The 22170-nt window shown below is 38.0% G+C and overlaps 2 protein-coding genes across 9 annotated transcripts in view; one reads left to right on the top strand and one right to left on the bottom strand.

The window, feature by feature from the left end:
- LOC143879360 (cardiolipin synthase (CMP-forming)-like) overlaps positions 1 to 20365 on the bottom strand; it is a 54508-nt gene extending 34143 nt beyond the window's left edge. For 5 of the 8 annotated variants that reach the window (XR_013251211.1, XR_013251210.1, XR_013251209.1 and 2 more), the window contains exons 1-5: positions 19856 to 20365; positions 17044 to 17141; positions 16875 to 16925; positions 16593 to 16706; positions 15261 to 15317 (exon numbers count right to left, since the gene is read on the bottom strand). Coding sequence is in view for 2 of the 8 variants with exons in the window: in XM_077381718.1 (XP_077237833.1) it covers positions 14648 to 14768; positions 14882 to 14967; positions 15261 to 15317; positions 16593 to 16706; positions 16875 to 16925; positions 17044 to 17141; positions 19856 to 19973 (645 nt within the window). In the remaining 6 variants the exon portion in view is untranslated. Of the gene's footprint in view, positions 1 to 13932; positions 14769 to 14881; positions 14968 to 15260; positions 15318 to 16592; positions 16707 to 16874; positions 16926 to 17043; positions 17142 to 19855 lie in introns of those variants that run through there. The other 3 variants (XR_013251207.1, XM_077381718.1, XM_077381717.1) reach the window with 3 other exon arrangements.
- On the top strand, positions 8123 to 10668 carry LOC143879357 (G-type lectin S-receptor-like serine/threonine-protein kinase LECRK4). Its single transcript, XM_077381714.1, has one exon. The coding sequence runs from the start codon at positions 8228 to 8230 to the stop codon at positions 10592 to 10594; it is 2367 nt and encodes a 788-aa protein (XP_077237829.1). The 5' UTR covers positions 8123 to 8227; the 3' UTR covers positions 10595 to 10668.
- Positions 20366 to 22170: the final 1805 nt, after the last annotated feature.

Below are 22170 nucleotides of genomic sequence, written 5' to 3'. Positions count from 1 at the left end.
TATGCACAAGGTCTTTCCTTATTACTTGTGAGCTTTATCTTAGCTTGATAGTCTCACTAGCACCCTTCTTTATCTCATTTTCTTTTAGGAGACAGGCTTTGTCTCATTAGCACCTCCTTCTTAGAATCCTTTTTTTTTTAGAGTCAGTCCTTTGCCTAGGAGTCTGTCCTTAGCTAGAGAGTCTATCTTTCTTTCAGGTTTCAGTCCTATCATCATAGGGGTTAGGATTTTATCCAACCTCTCATCAAATCTTGTGTTTTTCTATCCGCTCTTGTAAGGTATAGGATGCTGTCCAACCCTTGCAGAGTCGTGTTTCTGTTCTTTCTCCCGCAAAGCATAGGATGCTGTCCAACCTTTGCGGGATTTCAGGAGTCTGTCCTCCCCTTATGATGATAGGATTCAGTCCTCTTGCATCAAAAACTCAAAAAATACTATAAAACAACCAAAATATCAAAAACATCTGAAAAGCTAAAAATCTCAAAAATCTTGAGTCATTTAGAAGTAGTTAGGAAAATCGTTTTTCGAACTACGTTGGCTTGATCCTCTTCCACGAGGTACGTAGTGCAGCTTGAGATTCTTATCTCAGGTCCAGCCAAACCTTTGTAAATAAATCATTTACCCATTTTAAGAAAAAATACCAAAAATCTTCAAAACCTTGTTTTCAACAAGATCTTCCTCTAGAGTTAGGAGTTTGTCCTAGTTAAAGAGTTTTAGAGTTTTGAGTTTGTCTTTGATGTGTTGTGTGGTTTGTTTGTGTTTGTGTTAGAGTTAGGAGTTTGTCCTAGAGTTATAGGAGCGCCTCCGTCCAGTCAGTTGGCGATTCATATCGCCGATTGATGATTAAGTCTTGGATACGTTAGTGATCCCATTGTTTCCCTTAGGGCGTACAGCCTAGCTACACTTAGATTATAGGAATCACCTGCATTAGTTTAGGATTAACCTGCATTTAGTTAGGGCATATAGGGTGTCCTAAAATCTACAATCCATTGGAATTTAAATAATCACACAAGAAGCTTTAAGAACTAGTCCGGTCTTTTAGATCGAGTCTAGGATAGAGGTCTAGATGTCTTAGGCATCATAGCTTAGAATAGGTACGAAGAACTACGTTGCCTTGATTCTCGTGGAGGCGGGGATACGTAGGCTTCTTTGGATGAACATCAGATCATCTAAAGACTCGGGCCTAGGTATAGATTAGAGTTTTAAGGTTGTGTGGTATCGGGTCATTTTCTATGTTTTGCAGTGTTTTCTTACTTTATTGCGCAGACCTTATACTTTTTTGGTGTGTCATGCATGTGTTTGTTCATCAGAACTTAGACACCCATTAGGCATGTCACTTATAACCTAGCTATGCTTAGGTGATACATGTTTTCTTTTATTTTATCTTGTGTGCCTTTGATTTCATCTCCGAGACATGCATGATTAGATAGACGTCTTCTCGGAGATATTCATTCCCATTTCATATGATTCCCCCCCCAAAGCTCTTCAAAATTATTAAGTAAATGGCATAAGAGACCAGGTGTTTGCACTTGGGCGGATGAGGTGCTCTTTAGACCTTCCGAATTCGTAACCAGGCACGAACCTTATTTTATATCTCTGGTTATCCGTTGCAACAGAGCATAGTATGGGATCCAAGGCCCATTTGCCTTTTTCCTTGGATGGCGACTCTTCTTTGTTTAAGGTACGCCTCGAATCTGGGCTAGTCCCCGAATCGAGAGGTATCTCACCTTTTGTATCGCCACTCATGCTGTGAGGGGCACTTCTTTCGAGAGTTCCTTGGTAGAGCTCTCCATTCACGTGGATGATCCTGAGACTTAGTGTGGGGCCCGTTCCCCGCCTCTCTCTCGGATCGGGGTCCACAACCATAGAAAAGTTTAAGGCAAGGTTAGTTGCCAAAGGGTTTACTCAAAAACCCGGTATTGATTACTTTGACACATATGCACCTGTTGCTAGGATTTCTACCATTAGAGTGTTGATTGCCCTTGCTTCCATATACAAACTTCACATTCACCAGATGGATGTTAAAACCGCATTCTTAAATGGTGAACTTGATGAAGAAGTGTAAATGGAACAACCTGAGGGATTTATTCTGTCAGGCCAAGAGCATAAAGTATGTAAGCTTATCAAATCTTTGTATGGGCTTAAGCAAGCCCCTAAACAATGGCATGAAAGATTTGATAAAGTCTTAGTGTCAAATGGTTATAAGATACATGAATCAGATAAATGTATATACAGTAAATTTAAGGGCGGCAAAGGTGTTGTTATTTGTTTATATGTTGATGACATGTTAATTTTTGGTACTGATATTGCAAGCATTCAAAGTACTAAATCATATCTTTCTCAAAACTTTGATATGAAAGATATGGGTGAAGCTGATGTGATTTTGGGTATTAGAATCATAAGACAGGACAATGGTCTTATTCTAACACAATCACATTATATTGAGAAAGTTCTTAAAAAGTTTAACCATTTTGAATGTTCACCCATTTCAACACCTTTTGACCCAAATATAAAGTTGTATCTTAATACTGGCAGGACTATCTCTCAACTAGGGTATGCTAGTGTAATTGGTAGTCTTATGTATGCTATGACTTGTACTAGGCCAGACATAGCATATGCTGTAGGTAAACTTAGTAGGTTTACCAGTAATCCTAGTTTTTCTCATTGGAATGCAGTCTATAGAGTTTTAAAATATTTAAAGAAAACTATAGACTATGGTTTATGTTATAGTGGGTATCCAACTGTAATAGAAGGATACTCTGATGCTAGTTGGATAACTGAGCGTATAGACCATTTATCAACCAGTGTGTGGATTTTCACCCTTGGTGGGGGAGCAGTCTCCTGGGCCTCTAAGAAACAGACATGCATAACAACTTCAACTATGGAAGCAGAGTTTATAGCTCTGGCAGCATGCTGTAAAGAGGCGGAATGGCTTCGGAATTTGTTATTGGAAATTCCGTTATGGTCTAAACCAATGCCATCGATTTATGTCCATTGTGATAGTCATGCCACACTATCAAGGGCATATAATCATGTTTATAATGGTAAGTCCAGACATATAGGACTTATACATAGTGCTATAAGAGAGTTACTTACTAATGGAGTAGTAACTATTGATTTTGTGAGATCGAGCCAAAACTTCGCCGATCCATTCACTAAAGCTCTTGCAAGAGATCTGGTGTGCAAAACATCATTAGGGATGGGGTTAAAGCCATTAACCAATAGTCACCAATGATGGAACATCAACTCAACACTTGAATAAACATCAAGTCTTGAGTTCAATGAGTCCAAGTACATCATATGGAGTGATTGCAAGCACTATAATCTGTATTATTTGCCATCCCAAGGTAAAGTGCTTGGTACCTGTAATGTTTAAAAGGAGAAGGCTGAGTATTTAAACTCTTAATAGGCTTATAACATAATGTTGGAGTGTCTTGGTTACAGGGGCACTCTTGATAAGCCTACCTATGTGAGTGTGGGAGTGGTGCCCCTTCCTATGAGACCTGGCTAGTCTCTAGAGCGCTCATGAAACCAAGATATAGACACAAGGCCAGTTCATGTGTCGGTTTTAGAAATTGCCCAAAGAGGTGAAATCTTGTGTGTGAGACGTATCCGGTTAACCAAATAGAATAGCTAGTTCAAAGATACGTCTACTATGCAATTCTGGTTAACTTTGATATGTCCTCACTAAGTGAAGGTTCAAATCGAGAGATACATTCATCTATGCATAAGATTTCCAAGCTTGATGAGAAAATTTTCTTTGATTTTGAAAATGGTGGGGGATTGTTAGTGATTTTGCATTTTCAAAATCATGTATATTACATGTTTTAGTGTTTTGGAAAATATTTTATCAAAAGCGTTTGGGAAAAAGAAAATGTTTTCTTGGAAATATTTGCTTTTACAAAAGGATGTAGAAGTGTAGTTGAAAAAGATAGTTCCACATCGGATGAGAGAAAAGAAAGAGAAGGGCTTATAAAGCACTACCTTTTCTAACTCTTGTTGATTGCACATTGGGTTGAACCCATGGTTGGACCCGCGGGACGGTGCAACGCACAGTTCGCACACGCGCACGCGCACGCGCGCGCGCGGCGTGGGCAATGGGCTATAGGGCGCATAGTGGCGCTTTATTGGCGCTTTTTTAGGCGCACTTTGCACTTTCAAAGGGTGTGATCAAATGGGTTGTGTCCCTTCCCCCAACGGTCATGTGCCAAGGGGGTGCGATCCCCACCATAGATGGTTGATCTAACGATGACTGGGTTGGAGAGAGGTTTTACTCAAACCAACAGTCACCTCTAGAATCGATCAGGACCATTCAAAATCAATGGGTGCGATCTAACGGTCAGATTTCAAACATTCTGGAAAGGTGCCCTGTAGAGGTGTTTTTCACACTGAAAAGTCACCAGATGGTCTATAAAATATGTGCAAACTTCAGTCATTTAAGATAGAAATCGAATTGGCAATTCTGACTGATTTTACACTCTCTTCTACACTCCTACAAAAATCCCCAAGTATTTCTACATACTGTTTTTCTTTTGTTTACTGTTCTAGATACTGTTTTTCTGCAGAAACAGAATCTAGAGATTTCTCTAAGGCTTAAAATTTCGGAAGGGTATTTCGGGTTTGATTCTGCTAGTGCTACGAGTCATCAAACATTAGTAGGGCTTCCCTACTAGGCTTCATTGTATCTTGGAGGCAATTCGCGGATCCCCTTTGCACACTACTAGTGGGGGCGAATCTTGTCTTAAGGAAAGTGATATCACGCCTTGAAGCAACAAGTTTCTGTTTTCTATCATCAACAGTACCCTCAACAAATTTTCCAACAATTTCATAGGTTCTAGTGCAATGGTCAAATATGGCACCTGAGGATGCAACTTGGGAAAATTGGCAGCAGTTGAAGGAGCACTTTCCAAATTTTGAAACTTGAGGACAAGGTTCTTTCCAAGGAGGGTGGAATGATACGTGTCTGCTATCTTTTTTGTTATGGTTATTTAGTTATTTATTTTTATTTGTTGTCTTGAAGAATCCTTCTTAGGTAGGACTCCGTTTTGAGAAATAATTGGGATAGCTTTGATCACCTAGCACATGCCCACTTCATCCTATGTAACAATGGAGTCTCCTGAACTGATCAAGCTTTGAAATTTTGGTTTCTGATTTGGTTTAGGTCATCAGCGAAACCAATATGTTTTGGTTTTGGTATGAAATTTCAGCTGAAATCTTGTAAAACCATAGAAACATTTCAGTCCGAAATCACAGCCTATATCCAAGCAAGACTCTTCATCACAGTTTTTTTCGTTTTATTTTTTGTTATTTTTTTAGAAATATCTTAAAGGAATGTTGTGGTTCTTGTCGGAGTTGATTTTTATTAGGGTTTATGAGGAAATGTCGTCATTTTTTATTTATTTGAAAAGTTGCATGTTTTGGATATTTCGACTGATACAATAATGGAATCTCAAAACTTCAGGCGAAATCTTGTATTTTTTGAATCCAAGTGGATTTCATTTCGGGATTTCATTTCAATAGAAAATGAAATACAAATATTTTGGCCGAAATGAAATGTTTAGGCCAAATTTTAGACCATGGAACTCATTAGATTTAAAGTTCACTTTGTGTCTAGCCTTAAAATTCAGTTTGTGTGGCTGAAGTGGACGTTTTGCTTACGTTCGTAATTATCTTAAATTTCCACAAATTTCCTTGTGTGACTATACTTTTTCCTCTGAAACTTTGATCTCATTCAAAATACATTACGAAGTTGACTTATTTCTTAATATAAAGTCCTTGTTCTCTGGATCTGTTAGATGGCAACTCATACCTTCAGCCTTGTTTCAAATGTACCCATGGGACTGCGTAATCAGCCCATCAAACTATGTGGCACACAAGGGCAGACTCTACTGCAAACACCATCACATGCAGCTCTTCAAGGAGAAGGGAAATTTCAGCCAGCTTAGCAAACATGAGCACATTAAAGGGGTGTCTGAGATCATAGTCTCCGAGTGATCATGGCTTTGATATTCATCTCTCGAGTGGTATGGTCTGTCTTTCCCTGTGACCGTTCACTGAAGGTCATCGCAGCATAGTATCACATCTAGCACAAGTTGGAGGTAACTGTGAAAGTATATAAGCAGAGTTCTGGAGTGTCTGATGTGCACTGCAAAACCAAACCTTTCACTTTGTAGCTAAATTTTTTTGAGATGTGAGAGTTGAATGAATAATAGGAGAGGTGTAGTGTTACAATAAGCAGCGTAGGCAAAGGCCTTTTGTAGGCTGTGAATTTGTTGTCTGCAGGTTGGGAGCTGTGATTTGGTGTTTCAAAGATGGTGGTGTATTTGTTATGTGTTGGCAGGGAGCCAAGTGTTTCCATAGTATTGTTGGATGATTAATCATGTCCTCTTCGTAATATAGAGGGACTGCACATTATGGGTCATCCTATGAAAATGATTTTTGGGGCACAACCTTTTTGTGTTGAACACGAGCGGACATGCTCAAGTGCTGCCCTTGATATTTGATCCAACAGCAGCCTCTTAAAAACTTTAATGCCATCGGAGGATCAAATATCAAGGGCCGTAACATGAGCATGTTGTCTTGGACATCATATAATTTCTCATATTAAAGAGGGAGTCAATGTATTTGGTGAATGATGTGATGGTTATGTAATGTTGATAGTCATACGTCTTGAGTAATTGTTAATTGGAAAGACTGCCGTTGGATTTTTAATTCTCCAAAGATCACGCAAAGTTGAAAATCCAAATGCTCCGCTATGGTGATTGAATGTACAGAGTCAAATATTACTTCATATGTAGTGATCATCTTTGGACAGTAAAGGCCTGTTAGCATCGTGGCTTTATTTTTTGGGATTTGAGAACCAATTGTAAGTCCAAAACGGAAAATTAAACAAAATGAATATTGGACTCAAAATTAAACATTAATTTGAATCCAATAATCACTTTCAGACCCACAATCAGTTCTCTGCATCCGAAGGCCCTATTTTTTTGGATTTTGACAATTGATTGCGAGTCCAAAACGGATTATTAGACTCAAAATTACGTGTTTGTTTTAGATTATGAGAACCGATTGTGAGTCCCAAACTCATTATTAGACTAAAAAACAAACATAATTTTCAGTCTAATAATCAGTTTGGTACTCACAATCAGTTCTCATAATCCAAAACAAACAGAGCCTTGATTTTGGGTCCTAAATTGATTATTGGACTCAAAATTGAATTTGGCCCTGTTTGTTTGAAATTATGACAACCAATTGTGAGCCCTCAAACCGATTATGGACTCAAATTTACATTAATTTTTAGTCCAATAATCGGTTTGAGGGCTCACCATCTGTTGTCATAATCTCAAACGAACAGGGCCATGAACATTCCTGATATCCAAAATGAATAGGGCCAAAGAATTATTTGAGTGGACTGATTTCAAGCCCATTTGAGAGCAATACAGATTAGACAGACGGCCACAATGGGATACACTATGTAATATGGGAATGGTTCATTTTACAATGGCGTGCGAAGCAATTGCGCTTAAGCCTTGGGACATTGACACTCAACAATCTCAAGATAGTCTATCAAATCAATTGTTCAAAATTTTTCAGAGCCCATCTTTTATCCAAATGCTATATCATTTGTTCAAAATTAGGCCCACATGAACTATCTCACAATTGTCTGTAAGGGGCCATCTTTTGTCGAAAGGCTAGATCATTTGTTAAAAATTGGGCCCACATGAACTATCCCTCACTGGCCTGTATAGTTCACAAATAAAGTATACCGTTAACATTACGTCAAGGCGGCTGAGTTCGTGGTCACGAAAAAATGTTTTCTTTTTGTGTGTGTGTGTGTGAACCTCAGAAAATATGGACCCGCTTCTTAAAATCCTAGGCAAATTGATGTGGAAAATATGAAATGTGGGCCCCTTTTTTGTAGACGATCGACTAAACGCGTTGTTGTTCCCCGCAGATAGTGCTAAAAGACCCGTAACCTTGAAATTTCCACGTCTCCTTCTTCTTTCAAACGCAAAAAGAGGGAATAGGGAAATGATACTCGCACTCCCTTAATTCAATAGACTTTTCTAATCAATTTGTTTCAATTCCCGAAAGATTATAAACAGCCAATCCGAAACGTGTTTAGGAAAATAAGCAGCCCCACTGGCTATATAATAAGGAACTGCAGCATCATTTCCCCAATAAAATACACAAAAAGAGCTCTCTAGTCTTTCCCTCATACAGTAATCTAATGGCACTCATCTCTCTCTTCTTGTTGTTTCTCTTTGCAACTCCTTTGACAATAGCTCAACAAAACCAAACCAACATAACCATAGGCTCCTCTCTCTTCCCCACAGGAAACACCACTTCATGGCTCTCACCTTCAACCCATTTTGCCTTTGGATTCTACAAAGAAGGCAATGGCTTTGAAATTGGAATATGGTTGGAGGCTGATCCAAACAAGACAGTCGTATGGACGGCGAACCGAGATGACCCACCTGTTTCTGAAAATGCTACATTGCTCTTAACCCATGATGGTTGGCTTCTTCTCAAAACTCCGGGTGGCCCCGACAAAAACATCACTGGTGCAGTTCAATCTGCTTCCTCGGCTTCGTTGCTAGATTCCGGCAACTTTGTTCTCTACAATTCTAGTTCCACAATCATTTGGGAAAGCTTTAGTTCTCCGACCGACACCATTTTAGGTGGTCAGCATCTTTTATCCAATAACCAGTTGGTTTCTATCTTCTCGGATACAGACCACAGGACAGGACGGTTTCTGCTCAGAATGCAAAGGGATGGCAATCTCGTGTTATACCCTACATATAGCATTCCAACTAGTGCAGATGCTAATTGGGCTTCTGGTAGTTTTGGTGCAGGGCCCAATATAACACTCATTCTCGACAACCTCGGCCAATTATACCTTGCTAATTCTAGCAATCTAAATATGAAGAGTTTGGGGAATGGCATCATGAGTTCTAGCAATGGAACAGATGTTGTTTACCGTGCAACACTCGACACAGACGGGAATTTCCGGCTGTATTCTCACACTTTCTGGGGCGATGGTAGCTCAAGTAAGTCGATCAGTTGGTCGGCCCTTTCAGATCAATGTTCAGCCAAAGGTTATTGTGGATTTAACAGCTACTGCACGAATACTCAACCTGACTGCATTGGTCTACCTGGTTTCAATTTTAGTGACCCAATTAATAAGTTTCAAGGCTGTGAGAGAAGCTTCCGGATCGAAGATTGTAACAGCAAGAAAGACAACGTAACAAACTTCATTCAGACTCTGTATAGTAATATTAATTGGAGAGAAGAGCCATACTATGTTGTACCATCCAATAGTGAAGAAGATTGCAGAAATGAGTGTCTAAGAGACTGTGAATGCAAGGTTGCAATGTTCAGAGGGAATGGGTGCCAGAAATTTAGCATTCCACTCACCTATGGGAAAAAAGATGAATCGACCAGCTTGATTACTTTTGTCAAAGTCGGCAATGAAAGTAGTACAATTCCAAGCCCGATCAATCCCTTCTCAAATGCAAACAACACGGGAACTTATCACACCAAAAAAGAGCTACGAATGGAGATTTTAATCATAAGCATAGTTCTCGCTACGTTCTCCATAGCCGTCTTTATAATCTCTGCTTTTCTTATCTACAGACACCGAGTTCATAGATACAAAAAGCTGGAGGAAGCAAGGAATTTTAGTTTGACAGAGGAAATTGCTCTGCGGTTCTTCTCATATGAAGACCTACTCAAGGCAACAGATGGCTTCAAGGAAGAACTCGGGAAAGGCGCTTTTGGAACAGTTTATAAAGGCTCCTTATCCATTGGTGGCAGAGCCATCGCTGTAAAGAGACTGGAGAAAGTGATCGAAGAAGGGGAAAGAGAGTTTCGAGCAGAGACGAGAGCAATAGGAAGAACCCATCACAGGAACTTGGTCCGATTGCTTGGCTTCTGTGACGAAGGCTCTCATAGGCTTTTAGTTTATGAGTACGTGTGCAATGGCTCACTTGCAAATCTCATCTTCAAGGCCCAAATACGGCCAGATTGGAACGAAAGGGTGAGAATTGCCATAGATGTGGCTAGAGGAATTCTCTATCTACACGAAGACTGCGAGCCTCATATCATCCATTGTGATATAAAGCCTCAAAACATACTCATGGATGATTCCTGGACTGCAAAGATATCAGACTTCGGGCTGGCGAAGCTGTTGATGCCAAATCAAACGAGAACATTTACCCAAGTAAGAGGGACAAGGGGTTACGTGGCGCCCGAATGGCACTACTACAAACCTATCTCTGTGAAAGTGGATGTCTACAGCTTTGGGATTGTGTTGTTGGAGATTGTCTTTTGTAGGAGGAATGTGGAGTCAGATTTTGCAGATGACAAGATTGTTTTATCTGAATGCGTGTATAGTTCCTTTTTCGATGGAGAGTTGGGTCAGCTCTTGGGCAGTGAAGTGGTGGAGAAGGCAACATTGGAGAGGATGGTGAAGGTGGGATTGTGGTGTATTCAAGACGAACCCCATCTTCGCCCTTCTATGAAAACTGTGATTTTGATGTTGGAAGGGATTAAGGATGTACCAATTCTTCCATCTCCAACTGTAAGTAGTTATTGATACGCATGTATTACGTTATTTTATTTTAAGAGAACATCTTGTGTTCTTTTACTATCATTAGTTTATTTAAGAGATTATCTTGTGTTAATGTAAAGGGAAAAGTGCTGAAAAACCCCTACATCAATACGTAAGTAGAAGAATCCCCAAAAAACTTCTTAATCACCTATACTACAATCGTGTGCCTTAAATAACTTTGAAACTTTTTCTTTATTGATTATACCTTTAATTATAGATAAAGTTTACTTTTGGTTAGAAGGTTATGGATAATATCGGTGCTACACAAGTGAATAAAACTATGAATAATATAAAATGCAGAGATTTCTGGAATTGCGCCTTGCATTCCTCGACGGTAAAGAAAAACCACAAACAGATGAATGGTGGTTGTTGAAAACATCTGTTCGTGGTGAATAATGTTTTTGTAAGAAAATACCATCATCCAATGTGAAATATGGTTTACAAATGTCAGAATTCTCAGCTCCAACTGTTGGCAAATCAGATTATCCATTACTTAAGAATTGTCAGCAAAGATTGAATTTACTAAACATCTTTTTAGTTTCAAGCTGAAAGATTTGCAGCCTTTCCTTGGCAGCACAAGGAGCTAAGCTAAATGCTGACAGATAAATTCGTCATTGCATCTGGAAACTAGTACTCTTTACAGGGCAATGTCAACCAAAACTGGTTGGAAGTTGGGGGTTTTGATATTGATGATGATGGAGTTTCTGATAAAACTGTCACTTTGTCTACTTGCACATTGTTGTCTCCCCTCCTCACTAGTTCAACTACAACCCAAGGGAATTGTTCATCTATTTTGTTTCCTATCCCGACCCCCGATCACATCTTTTCTTTATTGTGTTTTATTCTCTAAATGATTGAATTGCCATGCTTAATTAAAAGAACATTCTCTAACAAAGCAAATAAATATTTTGAAAAAAATGGTTACATTTTTAGACAGAGTTTTCAGATAATATTTATTAGCTTAAAGGATTCCCATCATATCTGAACAGATTATTATCAAATAAAGTTATTTGCAAATGTACCTCAACACATGCAATTCCCTCAAGGACCTGAACTTATAGATCGCTGACACCCTCTTGGTCCTACACCTTGAAGGGAAAAAATCAATAGGATAAATCGATATAAGCGAAATGAATATTTTAAAAAGGGATAAAGGTTACACCTGTAGAGCCTTTGTCACAGTAGAGACAGCTGATTCACTCATTGTTCCTTCTGCATTAACATTTGAAAGAGGAAGATCGATAAAGATAAACTAAATAATATCATAATTGCATCTGCAGTTGTTAAATACTTAAAAATGAAAACACCTATACTAAAAATGATATTAAATACTTAGAAAAGAAAACAGATATAATATACAAGGATGAACAGCTTCCAAAACATAATAGAAATGAAAGAGAAGGGATTTCGAGACCAGTTCCCCTTAAGAGATCATTTAGATCACTCATAACAATATGATTACATGTTATCACTCAAACCACATCATCAAAAGGATGGATAGCTTTGGAGTGAAACTTAAACACATGCATGCCTAACAAAGATAATGAGGAACAAAATAAAAGAGTGATTGGAGAGTTTAAAAAGACCCAAACACTTGAAAGAAATACGCCCAATTAAAATATCAATCAAAAGTTCTCTAATACCCAATCTTGAAAACCAATTCTTTGCAGAGCTGGGGAACCGACCAAAATATCCTTAATCAAGTTTAATAAAAAGAATCCATGGAAGCAGATATTCCAATTTTTATTGACATATATCGCCTCAATCACAATCACGGCTTTGAATCTCAGGGAACTTTCTCTCGGACAACACAGAAGTGGTCTGTTCCTGGCAATTGGAACAAAACTAACCTTACAAAATTGTCCTTATTTTGGTAAACTTATTTTGCACGCAATTTTTTTTACTAAAATAGAAACTTTTCCCTGTTTTCAATGAAAATTACAAAGCTACTAAACCCTGGAATTTCTTTCCATAATTTTCTTTCCCTACATCCGAACACCCCTGAATGAATCAGGTGGGTGCCATCATTTCCACCTAATGTGGCACTATTTGGATTCATAAAAAAAATACAATGTTTGGCTAAATTATTTTTCATGGATTTTATTTTGCAGAATAAAAAAATTCCTTATTTTCTAGGGATGTTTCAACCCTTCCAGACTTTTGGGATATTTTCCAATATCCAGGGGATTTGCTAGCGTCCATCGCAGAAGGCATTTCGCGGATGGCCTGTTGCATCTGAGAGCAGCCACCACAGTAATGAACACAAAAACTGCTGAAAAGTGAGCCTTTGTGGCTGCCCTCACATGCAACAGCCCATCCGCAAAATGCATTCTGCGATGGACGCTAGCAAATCCTTTCCATATAACTATCTTGTTATGGTTCTGATGAATATGGTGTGGGAAAGTTCCTCTTCCTACAATGCAACTAATGAAGACCAACACAAGGCCAAGGGGTTTCAAATGAATCTCCATGGTAAAACCTCATTGTTTTAAGAGATATTACATTGGGGGTGCCAATTATAGGATGCAACCATGTAAGCTCACTGTTTCTAGCAACATATCTTAGTTGCTTTAATGAACATCAAATGAGAATAAGTGAGACTCAGCTATTCCATTTTTTACCCCACCTGCGATTTGAGTTCAGCCCATTGGGCTATTCCCCATGGGTATAACAAACCAGTGTTTATCTTATCCTTGGAAAGACTTAGGCTTGAACAGCTTATCCATGGATTTGTATCCCCATGGTAAACAACCCTTTAGAGAACCCCCGCTAAGACCTGCAGAAGAAACCCCCATTCACAAAATTCCATTCCAGGGCTTTGGGTCAAGCCCGAAAACCTACCCAGGCAAGTGCTTAGACTTTGGAAGACAATTTGACTACCCAGCCCAATGATGACGCCGGTAGCAATTTGGGCAACTCAACTGTGGGGAGAGCTTCTTCAAAACCCTTAAGGGCCGTTTGGATACGTGGATTTTAGAATCAAGGTTTTAGTTTCAAAATAGTGTAAAAGAAGGTCATGATCAAGCTGCTGGTATGCTGTCTTGGCAGTTTTCCCGCATCCTGCGATTTCTAAAACCTGGAAACATGGGACGATCGCCAGCTCTCTTGCTGTCGGAATTAAGGTCTAGAAATCAGAAAACGACAACCACTCTCTTTCTTCTCGTCTCCCAACTACAATTTTGAGGAAATCCAGGATTCTAAAATACGCTTATCAAAACGGCCCCTTAAGGTTGATATGAATATGTTATCATGTTTCTTTCCGTCTCGGAATCTCCAAGCATGCATCGGCACAATTGAAATAAAAATAACGTAAAAGAAGGAAGTGGAAACAAAGGAAACCTCTCTTTCAATATGCAAATTTCCAAACTGCATTTCAACAAAAAATAAAAGAAAAGGTCAAATGTTCTGTGAGAAAATCAAGACTGACCATTTTATAATTTGTATCCATGAACAAATTTCTCCATATAATTCTCTAAATCTTCTAAAGAAATATTTCTAAAATGCCAACCTTCCAAGGTAAGCACTTCTAAATCGAGCTCCTTAATGACGGCTGCCCATCGAATTGCATTAAAACGCTCCCTGTTTGAGCCCCATAACAGTGTCAATGTTCATCGGAAATCAATTTCCACCCTGTTCGAATCAATATACAATAAAAATGATTAACTAGCCTATTTTCCAAACCTTCTCATTAGTGTAGTAGTGCCACGGCCAAACCGTAATGGTTTGAAACTGCAGGTCACTGAGGGGTCACACTTGAGAAAGAAAATCAAAGAATCCATTTCCCCCTCAAGAAAAGTTGCAACAGCTTCCACTCCACAGATGGTTGCAAAGTTGGCGACTGAGGTGAAGCCACACTTCGTTCAGCATAATGCAAATTACCCAACAAGGGTTGTAGAAATCTGCAATCCTCCCACACCTTATATATCAATCTTCAAAAAAGCAATAAAGAAAAAGAAAAAGTGACCCACATTCCAAACGTCCTCGATAAATATAATTCCAACGTACTGACCCATCAGGCCAGCTCAAAATGAAAGGCAACTACTTCAGCAATACTCTCCTTATCTTCCTTATGTATACAGCGAATGACCAAATGGCGAGCCCAGCCGAGATATAAAGCAAAACAACACCAGAAGCAACTAGAATGCCTGGCCCCATTAGACTGCATTCCACGGATAAAAAAGAGCAAATGATTAAAAGTTTTTCCAACAGCCCTGCTGGAAAAAAAAACTGATCAGGAAAGATATGTGAACAGCAAGGAAGATGATGACGAACCTGCTATCTCTGGCAGCCAGAAGGATAGTTAGTGCCGTCATTTGTGTTGCTGTTTTCCATTTCCCCAAGTTGTTTACAGCAACGGACTACCAATAATAGTCAACGGTCAGTCGATAATATGTAAATTTCAACTAAAACTTTACAAATGCTTGCAACAAAATTGTGTAATATGTGCATGTTCATGGGCTCCGGCAATGGGACCCATACTGCATTACAGGAGAGGGGTGTTGGGCATGTTGTCCGATCGTGGACGCCAACAGATGCAGACATATTGCTCAATTTTGTCCTCTGGCACAGATTGCTATCATTCATCCTAGGACTTTTATGAACAAGAGAGTCATCACAGAAAGATATACAAGGCATGAGTAGGAAAAGAAACCTGAAGAACTTTACTATTCTGAGATGCAGCCCATTCCCGCACTGCTGACATTGTTATCTATAAAAGAAAATGCCAATAGTGGAATTACTTTATAGGAAAAAACAACTTAACATAAACACAATCTTAGTAGAAAACATAAAAAGTAAAATACTAAAATTATATCCTCAATGTTATGGAATCCAATTTGCTTTTCATAAGTTCCCATGTTACTTGACAGAAGGCTTTCTGCTTTTTAATATAGTAGCTATTTTCAAATGTCACACTAAAATTCCTACGATAGAGGTGTGCAAGCTTCCTTGCATAAACAAGAAAGTTCACTGTTAATGATGAAAGAAATCAAGAACGAATTGATGACAAAACCAAAATATGATTCACTTTCCGACTATCAAAAACATGCTTTTTAATATAGTAATAAGAATTCATAGATTTATTGTGACTCGTTGTCCTTGTCCAAAGCACTTATTTTACAACTTATTTGGGAAATAAGAGCCAAATATTTGTTGATAGATGCAATTATATATGATTTAAAGTGAAGCCAAAGAAAATTTTGCCTGCTTTGTAAATAGTATTCTGTGAAGATGTAGGGAATTGTTTGTGTCCAATTCCATGTAACATTATGCATATCGTGAAAGAATATTCACATTTCTCTTTTTAGTAAAAAAAAATGGAGTGGTGCTACCATGCCAAGACTCCTATTGCAAGATTGTAAATGGCAATAGCATATATTTGGAGCTCAATATGAAATCTTATTTTCTTGCGAGACCAGTTTGGAAAAGGGCAAACACAAGAGATTGCTTCAAAGTCAGATCCTTGAGTTGAGATCTAGCACAAATCACACCTCAATTGGAAAGTCACCTAAAAATGATTACTGTAACAATTCTATAAAAACGGATCCCAAAAAATCTAAGGCCCACTCAACTGCCCCTGAATGCATAAACTTACGTGGTACCGTCATACTTTGCAGCATTTAGCTTTCATTGTGAATAACTACCAAGTTGATATCTTGTGTCATGTTATGCAATATGTACTAATTAACAAACGTGTTCAAAAAGCAAGTTTTAGCACATGCTGTTTCATACTAGTCTGAAAATTATCCTTTGACTTATCAGATCTAAAGTGTCAGTTATATCATTGTCAAATGAACAAAATGCAGTCATGTTGTTTATCTATCTGGCACTACAGAAACATATAGGCTGCGACTAGAACCAACTTTTGGTCCAGAACTCCAGATGGAAGAAATGCAAGGGTTCCACGTGCAAATACTACAATCCACAGTTGGAATGGATATTATCAAGACTGAAATGAAACAACAGTAATGAATTATTAAATCACCTCTCTACCAATGCTAGCAATTGAGGGTACAGTCAATAGCCACGGTATTTGTCCAAATACAGCAACTTCCAAAGGTCTGGTACATAATAACACCAAAGTTGCAGCAACCATAAGCTGCATTCAATAAGCATAAGAATCAGACATAAGAGACTCTAAAACAATCGAAAGGAAAAATGAAAATGAGTGACTGCCTTTCTTCATTTAGACTCCCAAACTACATCCCTTCCTAGAGTCAATTACTACAAACAGATTACACAATTTATTTTAAAAAAAAAATCAAACCTTATCAGCTACAGGATCCAAAAATGCACCGAAGGCTGTGCCTAACCGCATCTGAGACATAAGGAAGTAATTAGCTCTAAAACTACATCGTGATAAAATGGGCAGTCAAAAGGGTCTAGCATTTGCTCCTACAAAATGTGCTCCTTAAAGATATTAAGAATTTCCATACCTTCCGAGCAATGTATCCATCAAGCCAATCTGTAATTGCCGCTGCAATAAAGATACTTGTTGTAGCAGTTGTAGCCCACCAACCATTCATGTAAAAGGCTAGTGGGAAAAATTATCAAGTTAGCATCATCAAATGTATAGATCTGACACAAGTCAATGTAAACAAACGAGTGAAGAAGAAAATTTGTAGGTAGAGAATGTCTGACAAGTACATATTTGTTACAATCACAACCTATTGGAGAATATGATTATGGAAAGATCTACTCTTGGCCCCAAAGAACAAAAAGGAAGGATATGTACAACGATATCTATGAAGCATTAGCTCTCATTTCCCGTATTCTAGCAACTTAAAACTATATGACATTACATGTTGGATATGGTAGCAATGGCTTGGTGGCAGTATCTTCATCTCTACTATAGACTTAATCCACTCATCATGGTCAAATTGATCCGCTTAATTTTGTGAGAAAGTTCTTCATCATAGTTTGGCTATAAACAGAAGAATCCGCAAGCATAAACCAGTAGTTGAAAAAGAGATTTCCACAGAAGTTAAAGGAGAGAAAAACAAAGACTAGCAAAATTGGGCAATATTTGACGGCTCTCCTAAGCTCCATATTTGCCAAATGATCTATAAGATGTAGATCTAGGAGAGAGATTTCTTCTAACCTTCAAATATATAAAACTCACTCTAATCTAGCTGATCTAGGGTTTGAGCATACTTCCACAAATATAAACAAACCCAACTGTTAAACCTCAGATCTGGGATAATCACAATGATCCGCAATAAAATCACAATGATCCCCAATAGAAGTGCTCAAATCAGACCACTGAATCTGAAGATCAAATCAATTGCTAAATCTGATGGTTGAGATCAACTCAAATTAACAGTCGGATTTAAGATCACAATGACTATCCAACCCCGTTGAAATCTGGGGTTGACTTATTTGATTTTGGGTATCTTAGAATGACTGTCTTTCCCCTTCTTGCTCCTGGTTGTAGATGCTAAGTTGATCCCTACCACTATAATTTCATATATTTCTGTTGAAACTTGGGGGAAATGGTGCTCTTTTGTTACATATACAATCATTTATTACAAAAGCTTCCATTTTAAAACCAAAATAGGTGGCTGGATGTTTCATTTATCTACCTAATCACATTAAGAACAAACCTTTTAAATCAATACTCATTTTATCCATATTTCCTCGACAAAGTGACGGATGACTCTACTATGTTTAGCCCATCAGTGGCACAATCATTAATCCAAAGGCGTGGAGAAAGGCAGAACAATATACCATTCAAAAAAAAAAAAAAGACAGAACAATTGTTCAAAAGCTTCAGTGCCCAGAACTCAACCCAATCTCTCAAATCCATCATGTATCAAATTGGTGATAAAAAAAATTATTTAATATTTTTCTGATTTAAATTTATTTTTCTGATATAAACAGAATTTAAATCAACTCCGTCTCAGTCAACTAGTGGCATACTTGGCCTTCACTATTACAACGACTCAATTGGGGCTCTGGCCAACTTGGCCGAGTCTCAAGAACTCGTGAATTCAGCTGCACCTAATTGAATCAAATTCAACCAGTGTACCCCATATTTTGCAATAATCAAAGTAACATCTAGTACAAGTGGATCTTAAGGTTTTTATTTCCCACCCCGCCAAACTACCGTATGAATATCCTCAAGTTATTGCAGGTAACCCAAGAATTAAAATCTCGACTATGAATCTCAAGTTTCTTTTTACCACCCAACTAAATGAAAAAAGTTCCATAGTTGACTTTCAAAGGGTTTACGTGGCTTATCAAGTAAGACTGAAATACCACATGCACTACTTAATGATTTTATTCACCCCAAGATGATTAATATTTTTCCTTTCCATCCTAAAATGTAAGAATTTCATTACCATAAAGTTAAACTAAATGAATCCAACCATAATTATGGACAATTTTGTTGGATCTTACGGCCTCAAAATAGGCATAGGTAGCTAAATTTCTTCGAACTTTAGACCATAAGAGAGGAGGAAATAAAAACAAATACCAACATATAAAAATTATACTAAACCCTTCAAGATTTCAGATGCCTCAAAAAGAAAAATCGCCATTTGAATCTTATTACCAGACAGCGAACATCATGTATATCTAATAATGTCAATGTGTGAAGAAATAACTAAACCCTTATTTCTAAATCAGTGAGAAAGATAAAAAAAAACCCAAAAAAAAAAAAAAAAACAGTTCCTTTCTCTGAGCAGCAGATCTATCACAACCCAGACAGAAAAAAAAGAAGAAAAAAGACAGCAGCCTCTTGCAAATAACAAAAAATGAAACTTTTGCAAAACCTAAGAAAATCCAAATCCCCGCCTCAATCAAAACCCAACACGGAGAAGAAAAGAAAAAATATATATATTCAATTTAAAAAACCAAACCCCAAAAAAAAAGACCCAATTCAAGAAAAGAAATAAAAAAAAAGTGCAAAATACAAAATTACAAACTCCATACGGAAAAAAAAAAAGGACCCAAAACCTCATTAAAAAAAATCATCTGGATCAAAGCCCAACAGAAAAGAGAAAAGGAACCCAGATGAAGAAAAACACAAAAACCCAACTACATATGAATTTCAATAGGAAAAAAAAATAAAAGGACACAAAACATCCTCAATCCAATCAAAACCCAACTCATCATCACTCCCCACATCAAAACCCACATCGAATTTTCAATCAAATGTAAATATATAGATGGATACATAAGAGGGAAAAAAAAAAGAGAGACTTTGATCAGAAAAAAAAAACTAAAATAAAAAAGAAATAAACCTACTGCTAACGAGGAGAGGAATGGCTGCAACACGGCCGATGGTTAAAATTGTTGGCAACGTGAGTAATCTGGGAGGAGGATTTTGATTGTGTTCTTCCCCTTCCTTAATCTGAGAACCCATTTCAGATATCAGACCTCCCCCTCTCCTTTCAAACCCTAGACCCAAAATTTTCTTACCCAACAAAACCCGCCAACGAAATTAACCTCCAACTTTCCATTCCCATTAAAAAGGGACGCCGAACCCTCTGCTCTCGCCATCATCTCGGTTATCCTAGCTACAAAACTCCTACTAGATTTGGGGAGATGGGCCCGCCTGGCCCCGGCCCTATGTCCAAGCAAGGATGATGGGGATTGGATGATCCTCAACGCTCGTTCAAAAGATTAGGGTTGGCTAAGATCGTCACCATCCGTGTGGGGCCCAACTAAAAGTTTTGTACCAACCCACATGTATGGTGGGCCAAAACTGCCGTCTTAGAAGCGTGAAACTTTTATGTACATGGTAACAGTATAAAGATGAAAAGATGGACGAGTCCAGGCCTTCTATATAGTTAGCAAAAGCAATGATGGTAGGAAAACGTCAAGAGAAAATGATATCACAGATACCAAACATCTCTATCTCATTAGGGAGGTTACATCAGCCTTTCACTCTTTTCTGTGAAGGGCTGAGATTAAAAGTGGATGGAGAGAAATAGTGATTCCAAAGTCCAAAGGTCACACAAGATTGGGACGATACCAAACAATTACTCCAAAAGGTTAGGTTGGTAGAGCTGGTGTTATTTAGGTTACCATGAACTTGTTTTTTAACTCGAATATTAGCTTATTAGCTTACCCAAATGGTGAGGGAGACTGGGAGAAGACAGATACTAGAGCAACTGAGGAGAGGGTGAGAAAAGCCTGGAAAATAGGAAAACAAAAAACTCCACCCAAAATATGAATCCCAGCTTTCACCTAAGTATGAAAGGTTGATTTAAGGGAGACGCACTTAGTCACGATGAAGGGAAACAATCTCGTCTCATTAAAAAAGATAGAAAAACAATATAAAATGGTCTCTGTCTAGTTTGATAGAAAACTTGTTGTAAAGGTTGCTTTATAATAAATTAAGGGCAATTTACTAAGTCAAAACATAAAGAGCCAATTTACGGATGGCTGTCAGTGCCAACCTTATTGACATAGGAGAAAACAGGTCTAGAAGACCATTTTGCCCTCTTCTTCTGTTGTTTTTTTTAATTTTTCCATATCCCCTTCATCGAGTCTCTTCTTCTCTAATTTACCATGAAAAAAAATATATATATATATCCTGGCTTCAAGGAATGGCCGTACATGCAAAGTCAATACATGTCCTAGAATTTTAAAATCTAAAATAACAATTCACTATTAAATAACTTCTTGTCATATTTTACTGAGTAAATTATAAATTATAAGTGCTAACAAATTGTCAAATGGATGAAAGCATCTCAATCTCTCAACACCGACTCTTCACCAATTGACATAAGACATAGAAACAACCTTATTTTTATAGTGGGAAGTGATATTTACGCCCCTTTTCATCACCAGGGACATCTGGTGCCAGTATACCAATGACTAAAGGAGGCCTAATGTACTTGATGTCAGAAGAATCTAGTGGCCTTGATTGCCACGTACACTGACGCTGGGTGTCCGTGGTGATGAAAAGGGGCGTAAATATCACTTTCCTTTATAGTTCCTCTATAGTAGTTTGAAGTTTTCAACATATAATTGAATATGATCATTGTATGCAGATAATTATTCACGCAATCTAATAATATATGCTTTCTACATCCAATATTGGTTCAACACATTTTATTCTAAGTTTGCTACGATAGCTTTTTTTTTTATATAAATGATTATTAAAATCAGAAGCATATGTGCGCTTGAGTGCACAAAACTCATGTGGGTCCACATTTTTTCGATGATCCAAAGCATTCATTTGAAAGCCCTCTAACATAGATAGGATGTCCATAAAAAATCAGCTCTATAGGATCATCCTAACCCATCCATTTGTGGAGTTCAAAATGGACAGATGGGTCAAGAAACTTGATCTTCTCTCCAAGAAAATAATATCTATTGCGAACCAAATCAGGTTCGTAATATTCTCACTATGTTTGATTAATGTGTGAACAAATATTCTTTGGCTGTCACAAGGATGGTGGTTGGAATCCACCCATATCCTTAAGAGTCGAATCTGAGTGTTACCCACTGCCCGGGCATACAAATCTTTCTTTATTTAAATGCATTAGTGGGGTTCACATAGTTCTACCTACGAGTACTCGGATCTATTAATGCTGCCCACAAACCTCATT

This window comes from Tasmannia lanceolata, unplaced genomic scaffold, assembly GCF_043159265.1.
Source record: "Tasmannia lanceolata isolate RefF3 unplaced genomic scaffold, GAP_Taslan_0.1 ptg000006l, whole genome shotgun sequence".
NCBI lineage: Eukaryota > Viridiplantae > Streptophyta > Magnoliopsida > Canellales > Winteraceae > Tasmannia > Tasmannia lanceolata.
This window is presented reverse-complemented; position numbering and strand designations above follow the sequence as displayed.

Coding starts and splice junctions, on each gene's coding strand:
- LOC143879357 (XM_077381714.1), top strand. CDS start 8,228: ATGGCACTCATCTCTCTCTTCTTGTTGTTTCTCTTTGCAACTCCTTTG.